General features: G+C 47.5%; 1 protein-coding gene across 2 annotated transcripts in view; it reads right to left on the bottom strand.

Annotated features, from left to right (window-relative positions):
* Positions 1-16,337, bottom strand: part of GALNT14 (polypeptide N-acetylgalactosaminyltransferase 14) — a 228,342-nt gene that overhangs the window by 75,452 nt on the left and 136,553 nt on the right. For both annotated transcript variants that reach the window (XM_050755243.1, XM_050755244.1), the window contains exon 2: positions 5,511-5,680. In XM_050755243.1, the coding sequence (XP_050611200.1) occupies positions 5,511-5,680 (170 nt within the window). The remainder of the gene's footprint in view (positions 1-5,510; positions 5,681-16,337) is intronic.

Here is a 16,337-nt window from a genome sequence, read left to right as displayed (position 1 = left end):
TGCTGAAAGCCACTGAGGGGTACCTTGTTCTCGCCTTGTCACCTAGCCTGGGACTAGGGATGACAGAACCAGGCTGCAGCAGAGACATGCACGTCTACAGGCTGATGACAGAGGTTTCCATCTCAGCAGTGAAGATCACATCAAACGCGTGTAAGGGGTGTGGTGGGCACGGGAAGGCCGTTAACCCCAAGCACGAAGGAGCAGGGCATGCCTGCGAAGCTGTAGAACTTACCTTTTGAGCCATACTGGATGTGGCGTCACTCAGTGCCCACCGCCAAGGACCCTGGAAATCCTGGGAAAGGCTCAAAGCCTGCCCCTGTCTTAGCTCCTTCTACCCCTGCTCTCTGCTATCTCACATTCCACATAGACTGGACTGTCTCTTGTAAAATATCATGGACTTCACAGGAGAAGAACTAAAAGAAAAATGGCTACAAGCTTCCATTCCAGATATAGGGAAATTAAGCCCCCAGGCCTCTCTGGGCTTTTTTAAATCACATGGTGCCCTGCATGGCTTGCTTATAAGGGGTCCACACCGCCGGTGCATCTGGGGATTCAATCGGCACAGCTGCCTGCTGGGCAAAACTTCTACAGCCTTCCTCCTTTCTCCCCCTCCTCACCCACCTGCTGCCTCCTCCATCATGCGGCATCTTCAGATTTCTGAGCTGCTCACCCCAACACCCGCCCTCCTGGCAGCACTTGCTCTAATGCTCAGCTAATAGTTCTCTGTTTCAGGCGCTGTCCAAACGCATCCTATAAATCAGAATCCAATTACTGTGGTAAGAAAATTGGAAGCAAATTTAATAAGCTCAGACCCCTCCCACATGCGGTTTCTTCACCCTTCTTTTTTCAGTAATGAGAACTCTTTAAGGGAAAAGCATTTTTCCTTTAACTCGGAGTCTGTTCTGATTCCTTCTACAAGGCCCCTGAGGATTGAAGGGTGATGAGAAGGGGCTTCCTTTAGCTCCTCTTTTCCTCGCTATACATAAAGCAGGTGAGAGAGAGTGGTCAGTTGCCTTTCCAGTCTTATCCTCCCTTTCATTTATTCAACATTTATTGAATTCCTATCACACACAAGGAAAGCACTGTAGGAGAGGCTCAGCGTGTTACCCCAGAGGGCAACTGATATCAGTAGTACCTTAGCTGCAAGGCATGATGGGAACACAAAGGAGGCCCAGCAGGGGCAAAGACTGTATCAGTGTGATTGGGTGTCCTCAAGGAACCAGAAGTCCAGAGTGGGCCAATGGCGATGGGGCCAGGAGTGACCCCACAATAAGAGCTTCTTGGTAGAGGTGATGCCAATTGCTAGGAGGATGGCAGGACATGGAGCCTGTGAATGAAGGAACTGGGAAAGAAGGGAGGGGCAAGAAGGAACCAGAGAGGCCAAAGTCTCTGCAGGGCCAGAAACAGAATTCATGTCATTGGAGAAATGGAGAGGGCTGTAGTGTGTGGGGAGGTGGTGGCCTTATTCCAGGGCCTCTACTCTCTACTCAGACCCTCAACCTTTTGGCCGCACCAATCCCACCTATGAACTTCACCTGGGTTACAAAAATAAGCCACAGGTACAAGCAGGTGCTCTGTGGTTTCTAAACTCGAGCCAGCATTAGAATCACCTGTAGCTCTTGCCGAGACGCAATCAGTTCAGATCGCTATACTCCACCCCCAGAGTTTCTGACCCCGTAGTTCTGGGTTAAACCTAAGAGTTTGTTTCTAACAAGTTCCCAAGTGATGCTGATGCTGGTGGCCTGCTGGTTTGGGGAACCAGAATTTGAGAATGGTTGTTCTAAGTCCCTGCTATTCAAAGTGTGATTCATGGACCAGCGGCGTTGGTATGACCTGGGAGCTTGTTAGAAATGCGGACGCTCGGGCCCCATCTCAGATGTACTAAATCAGATTTTAACAAGATCCTCAGAGGGGTTCTTTGTTTGCCTATTTAAGTTTAAGAAGCGCTTACCTAGAGTAGTAGTTCTTAACCCTGGCTGGGGAGCTTAGAAAAGAGGTACTTCAGCTGGTTGGAGTCTGGGTATCAGCACTGAAAGAAAGCACCCCAGGTAATTCTTGTAAGAAGCCTGGATTGAGAAACGCTATGACAGATGCTAAGGACCAGCACCCCACACTCATGGGGATTTGACACCACTCACTCCCATTTCTCTGGAATTGAACCTGACCTTGAAACCCACCTCTGTTCTCCTCTGCCCCCGTCACCGTCCCTGACAACTTAGTGATCTTAATGCTCTTTCCTGGTACTCGGGGTATAGATGTGTGCTCACTTTGGGGGTTTAGTTGCGTCTCTTGCCTGATCATCTTGAGTTTTCTGGCAGAGACCTCTCCTTCCATTCCTGGCCCTTCAGTATCAGCCTGCCCACATACCCTGTAATGATAGCAACAACTAGAATTTGATAAATATTTACTATTAGGTAGGTAAATACCTTATATATATTTTATTTGCTTTTTATAAAAACTGAATTAGGTAGGATCATTATTGTGATTTTTACCCCTATTTTCCAAAAGAGGAAACTGAGGTACAGAGAAGCTAGGCAACTTTAAGTTTACTCCTAGTCAGCAGCACAACCAGGACTGTAAACAGGGCAATCTGATCCCAGGATCAGTATCCTTAGCCCCTGGGCTGTTACTGCCTTCCATTCAACTCTGCTTTTACAGAGAAGGCTTGGCCTTGTCCTGTTGCTGGTGATGGGGTTGATAATGCATGTTTACATTTCATTTTTGAGAACTCAGGTAAAAAGCAGGGCTGGATTTACAGCAGAGATCTTCACTGCAATTTTGTCCCCAAGGGGATGTCTATGGCAAAGTCTGGAGACATAGTTGGTTGTCACAACTTGGTGAGTGTGCTACTGGCATCTAGTAGGTAAAAGCCAGGGATGCTGCTAAACAACCTACAATGCACAGGACACCCTGCGACAAAGTATGATCTACCCCCAAATGTCAGTAGTGCTGCACAGAATCCCTGGTCCCCAGAACACAGGTCACCAACAGCATCAGCTGGTCAGATCTGAGGCAGACAGGGCCCAAAAGGCCAGGCAAACTCCAGGAATTGCATCAGGATGAAACTGGGACACAATAGGGAGACTGGATTCACAGAAGGATTAAGGGACATAGCTGATGACTCCAACCTACAGTCAAGGTTTCCCTGAGAACCAAGAGCTGGAAGTGGGAGATCCTGTAGACAGAAGGGCCCAGTTGAAAGAAGAAAACAGGGCTTTGCTGGCAGTCTTTGGAGCTCTCATCACTACAAGGGTGACACCAGTATGGTGACTAAACTTGGCTTGGAGATGGCTGATCCAACTGGTGGCCCCTCACAATGCTAGCCTAGGGATTTGCACATAGTAGGTGATCTGTACCCCTAGATGGCTGCTGGTCCCATGTGCTTGCCCTCATTCTCAATTGCCTGACCTTTCCTTTTCATGCACATTCAGAGTAAGCTCTTTAAGCCTGAAATTCTCTGAGTTACACAATCCCAGCTCCCACAGGGCAAGGCTGGTGCCCTGAGGCAGATATATGGCTGATATACTTTCCCTTTTTGTCTTCCCAAAGGGAGTCTAAATTCTGTCTAAATCCTCTCTTCCCTTCTTGCTGTAATCCCAGCAGATCACACGTTCTTAACAGATGGAACACACTGGGCTAGGTGCAAAGTCTGGAACTGGACATCGTGAGCTGGGCTCCTTGGAAACAGGCTCAGTTCTTCATCACCTACCGCTATATATGCCCAGGCCTTGCAAAATGTTAGTTTCTGCCTCTAAATGGTAGAAGAAGGAAAGTGCAGAAACTAGTCCTGCTCAGAGTATCCCCAAGTACCTGCCTACTCAGTGAACTACTTGTTGCTTCTTTCTGCAGGTGGTAGCAGTTACAGGTGTCTCTCAGGGGGCTGTCATCCAGATGCACCAGCAACTTTCCTGGCTAGGAGACCTCCCTTTGTCCCTCAAGAGAGCCCTGGCCTCTGGACGCAGGACAAGCGTCCACCTGCCTAAGACCCAGTGGAGCTTCTCAGGCTCCTGTCTCCTGTCTGCTCCCTCTTCCCGTCTCTCCTACATGCAGTTTCTGCTCGGGGAAATACAATAACCTAATATTTAAATAAAATTCTCTCAGATGCCAAGGAGTAGGACAAGTGCCCAGAAATTTAAACAGGAATAATACAAGACTCTGACTTTCAGATGCTTTCAGGCCAGCAGAAGGGAGTAAGCAGGTATAGCCCACGCCCTGGGTCTCTGGCAGTAGGGGACTGCCAGGAACTGCTGCTAAGGCAGAGTCTCATGGGACCCTCGAGGGGAGAGTTAAATTCACAGAAAGTCAGAGTTAGAAGAAGCTGTAATATCATCTAGTTCATCCCCCTTGCTATATTCATAGGGAAACCAAGACTTCAGCTGCTTTTGGCAATGATAGTGATTAACAAGGACTGGCTGAGTCACTCCAAAGCATACATGCTGTAGAAGACAAGGTTTCTGAGTAGTGCAACCTAGATGGGGACATGGAGTCCGCCAGCCTTCACAGGGTACCAACTTAAGAACTGCCAGAGGAATCAGCCTCATAAGTCATGAAAATTCTTGCTCTTCTGCTCATAAACCCATTTCCACAATGTGAGTACCCATGGACCCAGACAAATATAAGATACTAAGAAGCTAACACCAGCACCACAGCCTCTCAGCATGCCAGTCTGCTATTTAAGGCTGATGCAAAGTCCTGCAGCAGACAAGAAAGGCCAACACAGGCCTTTGGCATTTCTGGGCCCCCAGTTTGGAGGCCAGGAGCCCGTGAGTGGAGGAGCTGGGATTGAGATTGAACCTGATTACCAGGTCTCACCAGGGTGCATAAGGGCTGCTATGACTCTAAAAAGGGTTGGTCGTGAGGCAGAAAGTCTTCACGAAGCCTCTTCTCGCTGGGAAACAAAGCTTTCTACGTAGCTCCAGGCCTGATCTCTGCAACCTACTGAAGGTATGGCCTGACTAAAGGCTGGCAGGATGGAGCTGTGTGAACGAGCCCCTCCGCAGGCAGACAGAAGAACCAATGGCAAGCTGGCTCCTCTTCTCACATGGCAAAATGTCCAAGGGCTGGCACAGGAAGGCTCTCTCCCAGTCACAGAAGACACCGCCCACCTACCTGCCCCAGGGTCCGATCATCCTGCCTTCCCCTACTTTGGAACCCAGGCCTGGGTGTGGGAATCTGCCAGGGAAAAACAGGCCTTGGCTGTAGTGTTTTTGGTGCTCTAAGGGTTCGTGTCAGATGATCCCTAGGGTGAGGAGCAGGTTAAAGTGAAAGAGGCCACCCCTGCCCCCCAACCTCCTGGTGGGAATTGGAGGGTTTGGGATGGCTCTCAGCAGTAAGCAATAGGCAGCAAAGACAGGGTCAATCACCAAATCCAAATCCCTTTAGTGTCCAACCAGCAGCAGGTGGTCCAACCCAGTTCTTAGCACTGGGCGCTGCACACAGTAGGCCCCAAATCAAACCTGCTGTTGATCTCTTGACTGCGGGGGTAACAGAGTGGGAGAAGGAGGAGGTACCTCAGATGGCGAGTGTCCGGGATGGCCCGATTGCTGGAGATCCGCTCACTCTCCCGCTGGTTGAAAGCATACAGCTTATAGGGGTCGTCACCAACGCGCCACTTTTTGGCATTCAGATACCGCCGCTCATCAAACTGGTCCCACAGGTCGTCCCAGTCAGCGTCCGAAGGCTGTGCAACACGAATGGGTAGTATGTGAGAACGGCTCCCTGTCCTCCACTAGCCCCGGTCGGCTTATCAGTACCCAACCCCAGAGACCAGGCTTATAGTGGCAAGGTCTGGCTCAAAGATGGGGTCAGAGGCAGAACAGCAACAAACCATCAGCAACAATAAAAACAGAACGATGACAACAATGGCTGCCACCATTTTCTGAGCACTTCTATATACTGGGTGCTGTTCTAGGATCTTGACTCACATTACTTCATGTAGTTCTCAGAGCAATTCTATGAGAGGGATACTGTGCATCCCCTTATTATACAGATGAGATAACAGCCTGGAGAGGTAAGGACCTTGCCCAAGATCCCGCAGTTAGGAAATGGCAGAACTGGAACTTGAATTCTAGTATCCCAACCCCAGAGGACATCTCTCCAGGGCAATTTGAGAATACCTGGTGTGAAAGTGCTGGCCCCACGGCTGGCACAGTTTCATGAATGACTGTCATTCCTCCTTGGCTGTAGAAGAGGCAGTGATGGGAAGGAAGGAGGAGTTCCATCTACAGTGGTGTGCTACTCACCGCCACCCTATCTGTTCCTTTCTTCCTCCTACCCAGGAATCTGGTATTTTTAAGAAGCATCAATGGGGTAGTGAGTAATAACCCTCACTGTACGTGGAGAGCACCTTAGAATGTGTAAGGTGGCTTCTGTATTCATGATCTCATTTCATCTTCACCAAAACCCTCTGAACTGAGTAGGGAAGATGAAGTTCCAAAAGGTTTACTGGCTTGTCTGAGGTCACACAGGTGGAAAGTGGCAGAGCTCAAAGCAGAGCTCAGTTTCTTGGGCCCCTCCAGCAGAGGAGGCAAGGGAATGCCTCTCAGCCACAGCCCAGGCTGCCTAGTGTGGGTCTGCCCTGCCCACACCAGCTCCACAGCCAACAGAGACTGTCCACATAGCCAGCAGGAGGTGTGGACTTCAAGGCCTTGAGAAGCTGGACACCTAAATTTGGTGGTCACTTCCCAATGCATGTTAGCACTCTCAGCCCTGGGGAGGAGCTGGTCTGTATCTAAAACAGCTCAGACCTTTCAAGTTCTTAAAATATAAGACTCTGTGTTTCCAGGAAGAATGTGCTGATCAGGTTCTGATCTGGAACATGAGGGTTGGTGTCCTGGGGCTGACACTGTCCCCGAGGGTGGGGTGCTCATTCATGTGTTACTGACCCCGGTGGCCGTGCAAGTGTCTCAAGCTGCCTGGGTACTAAGGGCACTGAGCTGAGAGCTGCCCATCCCATTACTGAGTAGAATGCACCTCCTGCACTTGGGAAACCTGAACAGGGTGGCCCAGGGCAGGATCCACAGACAGCAGTGCAGGGGCTTGGTCCATGTGGCAGGTAAGAGGGGCTGCTGGCCAGTGTCCATGTTCATCTGGGGCACCATGGTGAGCTTATCCAGTAATTGATCTCTCTCTCTCTCTCTGTTATCTCCTTTTAAAACAGCATTCTCCTGCTAATAGCATAAAATGAAGCTTTGGAGACCAGAGATTTTTATCCAATAATTGATTTTATTAATGTCCTGTGATACTGTGGCTATAGAATATTCCAGAGGAAATCGGTGGGGGTGTGAAACCCCCAGCCTGTGCTTGGCAATGTCACAGCCTGATAGCTATCATCTCTGCTTGGAACATCACCCACGGTGACCTTGAAATCCCATCCTCATGGGAAGGGCCATAGAACTGTCTCCCACTGGCTTGCTTCCGATTTAATTCATCGCAATTTTCTAAATAAGTTGTGAGCCCTGACAGTGCTCTGAGCTGGGGAGGAGCGATGTGGAGCTGGAAGGCCTCTGCTCTCGAGGGGATTGCAACGTTGCAGAGAGACACACATGGAGATGCCTGCAACACACCGCAAAGTGAGTTCAATTACATGAGTGCGATGACAAGGCTGTGAGAGCAGAGGAGTGAGGGGAACTGGGGACAGCTTCTTGAGTCAGGTGTCAAATGAGTTAGATCTTGAAGGATGAGTAGGGATCTTACTTTGCTTAAGGGAGGATAGAGAGGGGAAATAAGTATGTAGCAAAAAGCCAGATAAAAGGCAGTATATTAGTCAGGGTCCTCTAGACAAGCAGAACCAATGGTGTGTGTGTGTGTGTGTGTGTGTGTGTGTGTGTGCATGTGCATATGTATATAGCCACATACGCATAACAACATTTCAGTCAATGACAGACAGCATATATGACAGTGGTCCCATACAATTATAATACTCTATGTTCGCTATACCTTTTCTGTTTTGATATGTTTAGATACACACATACTTACCATTGTGTTACAAATGTCTACAGTATTCAGTACAGGAACAGCTGTACAAATTTGTACGATAGCCTAGGAACAACAGGCTATACCTTACAGCCTAGGTGTGTGGTAGGCTCTACCATCTAGGTTTGTGTCAGTACATCCTATGACATTCACACACAAGGATGAAATTGCCTAATGTTTCTTTTTTTAGAGATGGAGTCTCACTCTGTCACCCAGGCTGGAGTACAGTGGCTCAACCATAGCTTACTGCAGCCTCAAACACCTGGGCTCCAGAGATCCTCCTACCTCAGCTGCCAAGTAGCTGGGACCACAAGTGTGCACCACCATGCCCAGCTCATTTTCTTTACGTTTTATTTTTTGTGGAGACGGTGTCTCACTATGTTGCCCTGGCCAGTCTCACGCTCCTAACTTCAAGCAATCCTTCCACCTTGGCCTCCCAAAGTGTTGGGATTACAGGGACTGCCATACCTTGCCACTGCATATTTCTCTATGATGTTATATATATATAGTTTAAGTTGACACAGAAAAAAATTTATTATAAATAGGAATTGGCTTATGTGATTATGGAGGCTGACAAGTCCCAGGATCTGTGGTGCTCATACTGGAGATCCAGAAAGTGCTGATGTTTCCAGTGGGATCTGAACACAGGAAAAGCCATGTCGCAGCTCAAAGACATTGGCAGGAGGAATTCCCGCTTAGCCTTTTGTTCTATTCAGGCCTTCACTGAATTGGACGGGGCCACCAACACTGGGCAGGGCAATCTGCTTTCTTCAGTCTACTGATTCAAATGTTAATCTCATCCAGAAACACCCTCACAGACACACCCAGAATAACGTTTGACCAAATGCCTGGGCACCCTGTGGCCCAGTCAAATTGACAAATAAAATGAACCATCACAGGCAGGAAGGCCCAGAGAAAAAAAAATCTGTTCAGGGAATGGCTAGTTCAGGAATGGCGAGGCCAGAATGTGGAGGACATGAATGCAAAGAAAACTCCAGAATGCAAAGAGGACATGAGTGAAAGAAAACTCCAGAATGTAGCTGAGTCTGCCTGAAGCAGGTCATGGAGAAAATGTCTCTGGCCACACGTGGAGGACAAGGAGACCAGCGGGGAAGTGGCCTCAGCCGTGTAGCCAGGTGGGAAGGGACACTGGAACTGGGGCTTTGCTGGGTGCCTAGTGAGTCTGGGAAGTGGCCTCAGCCGTGTAGCCAGGTGGGAAGGGACACTGGAACTGGGGCTTTGCTGGACACCCAGTGAGTCTGGGAACTGGCCTCAGCCGTGTAGCCAGGTGGGAAGGGACACTGGAACTGGGGCTTTGCTGGATACCCAGTGAGTCTGGGAACTGGCCTCAGCCATGTAGCCAGGTGGGAAGGGACACTGGAACTGGGGCCTTGCTGGATACCCAGTGAGTCTGGGAAGTGGCCTCAGCCGTGTAGCCAGGTGGGAAGGGACACTGGAACTGGGGCCTTGCTGGATACCCAGTGAGTCTGGGAAGTGGCCTCAGCCATGTAGCCAGGTGGGAAGGGACACTGGAACTGGGGCCTTGCTGGGTGCCTAGTGAGTCTGGGAACTGGCCTCAGCCGTGTAGCCAGGTGGGAAGGGACACTGGAACTGGGGCCTTGCTGGATACCCAGTGAGTCTGGGAACTGGCCTCAGCCGTGTAGCCAGGTGGGAAGGGACACTGGAACTGGGGCTTTGCTGGATACCCAGTGAGTCTGGGAAGTGGCCTCAGCCGTGTAGCCAGGTGGGAAGGGACACTGGAACTGGGGCTTTGCTGGACACCCAGTGAGTCTGGGAACTGGCCTCAGCCATGTAGCCAGGTGGGAAGGGACACTGGAACTGGGGCCTTGCTGGATACCCAGTGAGTCTGGGAAGTGGCCTCAGCCGTGTAGCCAGGTGGGAAGGGACACTGGAACTGGGGCCTTGCTGGATACCCAGTGAGTCTGGGAAGTGGCCTCAGCCATGTAGCCAGGTGGGAAGGGACACTGGAACTGGGGCCTTGCTGGGTGCCTAGTGAGTCTGGGAACTGGCCTCAGCCGTGTAGCCAGGTGGGAAGGGACACTGGAACTGGGGCCTTGCTGGGTGCCTAGTGGGTCATTGCCTCCTTGTGCTGGAGAGGCAGGTGGAGGGGCAGGCACGCATGACAACACCAGGAAGGGTGGGTGCAACTGACCTCTTGGCCTCACCCCACCTCTACTCTCTATTCATACCAGATAGAGGCATGGGCCCAAGAGGGCCTGAGGCTGCTGGTTTCCCTACGGGGCAGCTGAACATCCCAGCATCCCTGGCTGCAGTGCCTTCTGGGAGCACCATGTGCTGTGAGCTCTCCAGAATTTTGGAACTCTGGAATTCTGGCCCCTAGCAAGCCAGAGCAGACATGAGAAATTGAAAGAAGTCATGGAAGGTGTCCTCGGAGGGGCCTATTCCCCTCAGATTGTCACGTGCACAAAGCGCAGTCATAGTTTGCTGCACCAAGACCCCCTGAGGGAGAATAGCCCATACTGGGAGCTGGGCTTTTCTACAACAATATCTGAATGTATTAAATAATGGTGAAGGTGTGTTTAAAATAATACCACTACATAAAAAATAAATAAAATAAAATATCACTATTTCAATAGCACTTCACATTTTATAAAGCAGCTTGCACGTATATCATCACAGAATCCTCACCCAACCCCATTTGTGCAGGGCGGGATCAGTTTAGAGAGGTTAGGTGGCTGATCCAAGGTCACCAGCTGTTAAGTGATGGAACCACTGATTTAAACCTCCCAACACCAAAGACAGAAACAAGAAGAAGAAGCATCTCCTCTACTAAGGGTCCATGGGCAGAGAAAGACCCTGAGAGTTGGCTTCCAGGCTCTTCCATTCATGAGTCCCCACATCCAGCTTCCAAATTGCCACAGGAGGGCACAGTGTGGGGTGTTCTGGCCACACCATCCCAGGACACCAGCCTCCTCCCTGACTCTGCATGGGGCCTTTGCAGTACATTGTATCTATACTGTGAATTCCATTTCCTGGCTCATACGAATATCCGTGAAAGCTTCTGAACACACATGTTCACCTTCCCACACTTCCCTGGTGCAGGAAGTGATACGTCCCTGGAAAACAAGAACAAACACCCAGGAGCTCCCAAAGGGTTCCACTCAGAACTGGGTCCACTCCTGTGGGGCCCTCAATAGCGCCCATGGAACCCAAGCAAGCCCCTGCTTCACTTCTGACCTGAATGTATTCAATCTAGAGGGAATGTGTTTCAAAAGTATGATGCCACAAACAGAAAACACAAACATTATCTTGTTTAAAGTTTTATTTTTAATTAACAAATAATACCTGTACATATTCATGGGGTACAATGTGATATTTTGTTACATGTAGACATTGTGGAATGATCGAATCCGGCTAACTAACATTTTTATTTCCTTAAATATTTATTTATGGTGAGAACACTTAAAAGTCTCTATTCTCGCTATTTTGAAATATGCAATATACTATTATTACTAACTATAGTTATTCCTCCTGTCTAACTGACTTTGTACTCTTTGACCAACATCTCCCCCAGCCTCTGGTAACCATCATTCTACTCTCTACTTCTGTGAGTTTGACTTTTTTTAGGCTTCACATACAAGCAAGATCATTATTCAGCCTTAAAGGAGCAGGAAATTCTGTGATTTGTGACAACATGGATGTATATTATGCTAAGTGAAATAAACCAGGCACAGAAAGACTAAGACATAATCTTTTCAATAGAAACTGTCTCATTAAGTCTGCCAAACCCCTGGCCAAGACCATTGCTTAAATAATCTGGCATCAAAAACTAAAGCTTGATGGCACATCCGTTAAGTTGCTTAATTTCTCTCCTCCCACCATGCTTCAAGGAGAAATCTTGAATTTCCTTTTCTCCTTCCTTCCCTGGGACTGTTTTTCTCCCTCTCACTTCAAGCAGATTATCTGGCTCTGAAATCCTGGTATCCCTCCCTTCTGTTAGGATTTAAAGCTGTTCTACATTCCCACTCATGCTTTTGTCTCTCTCCCTTCTTTCCTGAGCTTGGTACTAGTAGTTCTCTCTTACTGTCCCAGTTGTCTTCTTTTTCACCTTGAAAATGTGAAACTCTTTATCCCTTTGATACAGCTTCTATCCTACCATGACCTGTGTCTGATCCTGAAGAGAACGTCTCAAATTTACCCTATAATAAATCAGCTAACACCCAGGAAGAGTACTTACTATGTGTCATAACCATTTATATTTAATATTCACAATAATAGGTTCCAATGTTACCTTTCCATAATTACGGGTATGTAGGCACAAAAATAACAGGTCCCAAGTCCTGTGCCCGATATCACACAGCTTGTCAGTGCTGGAGCTGGGATTAGAACCCCGGCAGCCGGCTCCAGCCTGCATGCTCTTTGCCATTAGGCAGCACAGCCTTATCACAGCCTCAGTGCCATTTTCTTGGACCATCTTCAAAGACTCACTATCTGTGCATTTCCTGTCATTTTCCTCAGCCAACTTCTTTCTTTGCTTCGGGCTATTCCTCCTTCAAAGGATGTCTGCACACCCTTCACCATCAGCCCCTCTACTCTTCACTCTCCTTGCTGAGAAACCCTCCTCCTCCCAGCAGTGAGCTTATTACTAACAGCCAGGGCCAAAAAAGGAGGTATTCTGCAGCTGGATTCCTGCAGGAAGGTGGGGATGTGCTGCTGGGTTAACGTAGAAGAAGGTCAGAGTAGAAAACAGTGATGTAACTTCTTATTTAAAGATGATATCATGCATCTATCCATCCAATGTTGGAAGCTTCAGCATAACATGCCACTGCCCCATGGACATCCCTCCTGGGTTCAGTCAGTGACACAGAGGTACCAAATAGCCTACTCCAACCTTGAAGAACTGTAACTTTTAGATATGTCCTTCTTATATTGATCAAGAATCTGTCTCCTGGTAATATCTCCCTTTTGGATCTGGTTATGCCCCCATGGCCATTTGGTACTAGTCTTATCTTTGTCTTTCATAGTCTTCAAATATTTAGTGGCAGCTATTATATTTCCCAGATCTTCCAACCCGTGGTACCATCACTGAGACTTGCACCTCAGAAAAATTAACACAGAGGAGTGTGAAACAGGTAACAAAGAGTCCTAGACCAACTGAAGTCAGATGGGTTCATCAAGGAATTCAAACACGGTGGAGACTCTCCCATATGTGTGCTACGAAAAGGGAGATATTGCCCAGCATAGAGGCTGCCTTTTATATCAATGTTTCATGGAGATATGTTGTCCTGTGAAAATGCTGTGCCTATAGTAATGCCTGCCATTCAATGGGCACTTATTATGCACTAGGCTCTACACCATATTTTATCAGGAAGAGAACCCTTTTCTCCTCACCCACCCAATCATATTTCCATGGAAGAGTTATCTCCCAAGAAAATAAAATATGGTGTGGAGCCTGGCACAGTCAGTACAGGAGAACATGTAAAACCCTATCTAGGGCATTGCTGTGAGTATTGTAAACACTTCCAGTGTTTCTTTCCATCCTTTCGTGCTCCTCTCTAAGGGAGGCAAAACTAATCTCACCGGTTGGAGCCACACGTTTTGCTGGTGGGCAAGACTCCTGTGTGGTACAGCCATGGCCTAGCCCTCTAGCATGCACTTCCACTGTCCAGGTAGAGCAGGTTGTCCTGTTCTATTTGTCCCTAGCTAGAAAGCACGCACTAGGCTTGCCTTCTAGAAGCAAGCCTTCTATCTCACCCAAGCGGCTGTTTGAATATGTAGATTTGGGGTCTGTGCCACCATCTCTCCCTAAACCCTGAGTGTTCTGGTCCCTCGGTTTAGAGTCGAAGTGGGGATATAGGAAGCTCCACTTCATCCTCAGGCAATTCCACATTGTCCATCTCAGCTTTTACCCAAAGCCTTTCCTTAGGGTTAGACGAGCTTGCTTGTCTCAGGTCATGAAATTAATAAAATTATTATTTGTTTCCCATTTGTTTGCTGATTCTTGTATGTGCCTCTGTATTGTTCAGGGTTCTACAGAAATTATCACCAATTGTGTGTGTGTGTGTGTGTGTTTACACGTAAATTGAGAGGACAGATTGATTGATTGGCTGATTGATTTCTATGAAATTGGCTCCTGTGATTATGGAGGTACAAATCCAAAATCCTCAAAGTAGCCTGGAGACCCAGGGAACAGCTGCAGTCGAAGTCCTAAGGTGGTCTGCTGGCAGAATTCCTTCTTGCTTGGGGAGGTCAGTTTTGTTCTTTTAAGACCTTCAACTGATTGGATGAGGCCTACCCACATTATGGAGGGTAGCCTGCTTTATGCAAAGTCTGCCAATGTAAATGTGAATCTCATCCAAAAGACACCTTCACAGAAACAGCCAGAATAATATTTGACCAAATACCTGGACATTGTAGTTTGGCCAAGTTGACATATAAAATTAACCATCACATCTCCCCTTATCAGAACCTCAGAGGGAAGTAGTGAGTGAGGGGTACCTCAAATGAATTCTAGCCCCCACAAACTTAATATATAGTAAGAAACTATATTCCCAATTTTCAAATGAGGAAACTGAGGTACAGGGAGGATAAATGATTTGCCCAAGTTCACACAACTGATGTCTATCTCAAAGTCTGTACTGTCTTCCCTCTTTTCAACAGACCCAGTTTTAAGCAGCTGTGGGGCCCTGGAGTTCTCATCTCCATGTAGCCACTCTGCTTCCAGGACCACAGCCTCTGGCTACCTGATACCCCTCAGAGCGCCCTTGCTTTCCACTAGCTGGAAGCTTCTGTTATCCAGCACCACGGAAAACCACATGCTCCCAGGGGACTCTTCATGCTAAACCATAACTAGATTCTACAAGGGTTCTGATGCACTTCTGGTCTTTCTAGAAGGAAAATCTTCAACATGAAAGGAGTAGTAAAGCCAGGAAAAAAATACAGGATGCTGAAACTAGAGGTAGGGTAGTTGAATGATAAGCAGAGGTAAGATGTGAGGCTGCCCTCGGGGTAAAAGTCACTGAGAAAATAAACCTTGGCTCCCAAAAGGTAAAAAAGCTGAACCTGAGTCTTCTGAAATTAAGCCCAAGAAGGGGACAAAATGGTCCAGATCAGTTGTACCCTGGCTCCCAGAAGAAGCAAATGTACGTCCTACGTGGAGGAAAACATCTCCAATTTAGGACCCCAGAATTCCCACAAAGCTCATCAAAAGACGAAATCACAATACAATAATACAATAATAATACAATAATACAATAATAAATTACCGGACACACAAGGAAACAAGTCACTATAAGATAAGACAAGGCAAGTCTACTGTGTAAGAATCAGTAGAAACTATAAACAGATTTAGATACTCCAAGGACTTTGGATACAGGAATACTAGATACAGAATAAGCCATAATTGTAGATAAAATGTTTAAAATATGGTATAATGTAACAAAACTATACTTGTACTCCCCAAATTTATACAAATAAAAATAAGTAAAATAAAGTATGGAATAAAAATTAGTAAAGAACAAAAGACAAAAAATGGCTGGGTAGATTTGAAAAAGAACCAAACCAAACTTTCAGAAATAAAAGAATAATGATGGAAAGTCAATACCAAACAGGCCCAAGAAAATTGTTAATAATCTGCAAAGCATTTTCACTTGAATATCTCGTTTTTATTACCCCTATGAAGTAGCCAGGCTGGTTATACTGTTACCACTTCACAGATGAAAACACTGAGGCTCAAAGAAGCAAAGAGGCTTCTTCAAATCATATAAACAGTGAATTCAGGCCAGGCACGGTGGCTCACGCCTGTAATTCCAGCACTTTGGGAGGCTGAGGTTGGCAGATCACTTGAGGCCAGGAATTTCAGACCAGCCTGGCCAGCACGGTAAAACCCCATCTCTACTAAAAATACAAAAATTACCCAGGCGTAGTGGCGTGTGCCTGTGGTCCCAGCTACTTGGGAGGCTGAGGCACAAGAATTGCTTGAAGTGGGGAGGCGGAGGCTGAAGTGAGCCGAGGTCATGACACTGTACTCCAACCTGTTTGACAGAGTAAGACTCCATTAAAAAAAAAAAAGAAGAAGAAGAAGTGAATTCACTACTGAGACTCTAATCCAAGACTTTTCATTTCAAAACTGTGTTCCTTCCATATCACCAGATGTTCCAGTCATCCATAAGACCCACTGTCAGCTAGTCATAAAATACAAAAGTATCTGCTTACCCCTATGCCTTTCTGTTGTCCAGCCAGTTAGGGAGTGACTTTATTTTTCCAAGGGCCAGGCAAGAGAGGGAGACGGTGCAACATAATCCCCAGTGAAATGCTAACATATCAGCATATGCTCCCATCTCATACTGCTAATATAACTCCTACCTGCAGAGAATGGATGG

Source organism: Macaca thibetana, chromosome 13 (assembly GCF_024542745.1).
Source record: "Macaca thibetana thibetana isolate TM-01 chromosome 13, ASM2454274v1, whole genome shotgun sequence".
Lineage (NCBI taxonomy): Eukaryota > Metazoa > Chordata > Mammalia > Primates > Cercopithecidae > Macaca > Macaca thibetana.
The sequence above is the reverse complement of the archived record's forward strand: the minus strand, read 5'-3'. Positions and strand labels throughout refer to the sequence as shown.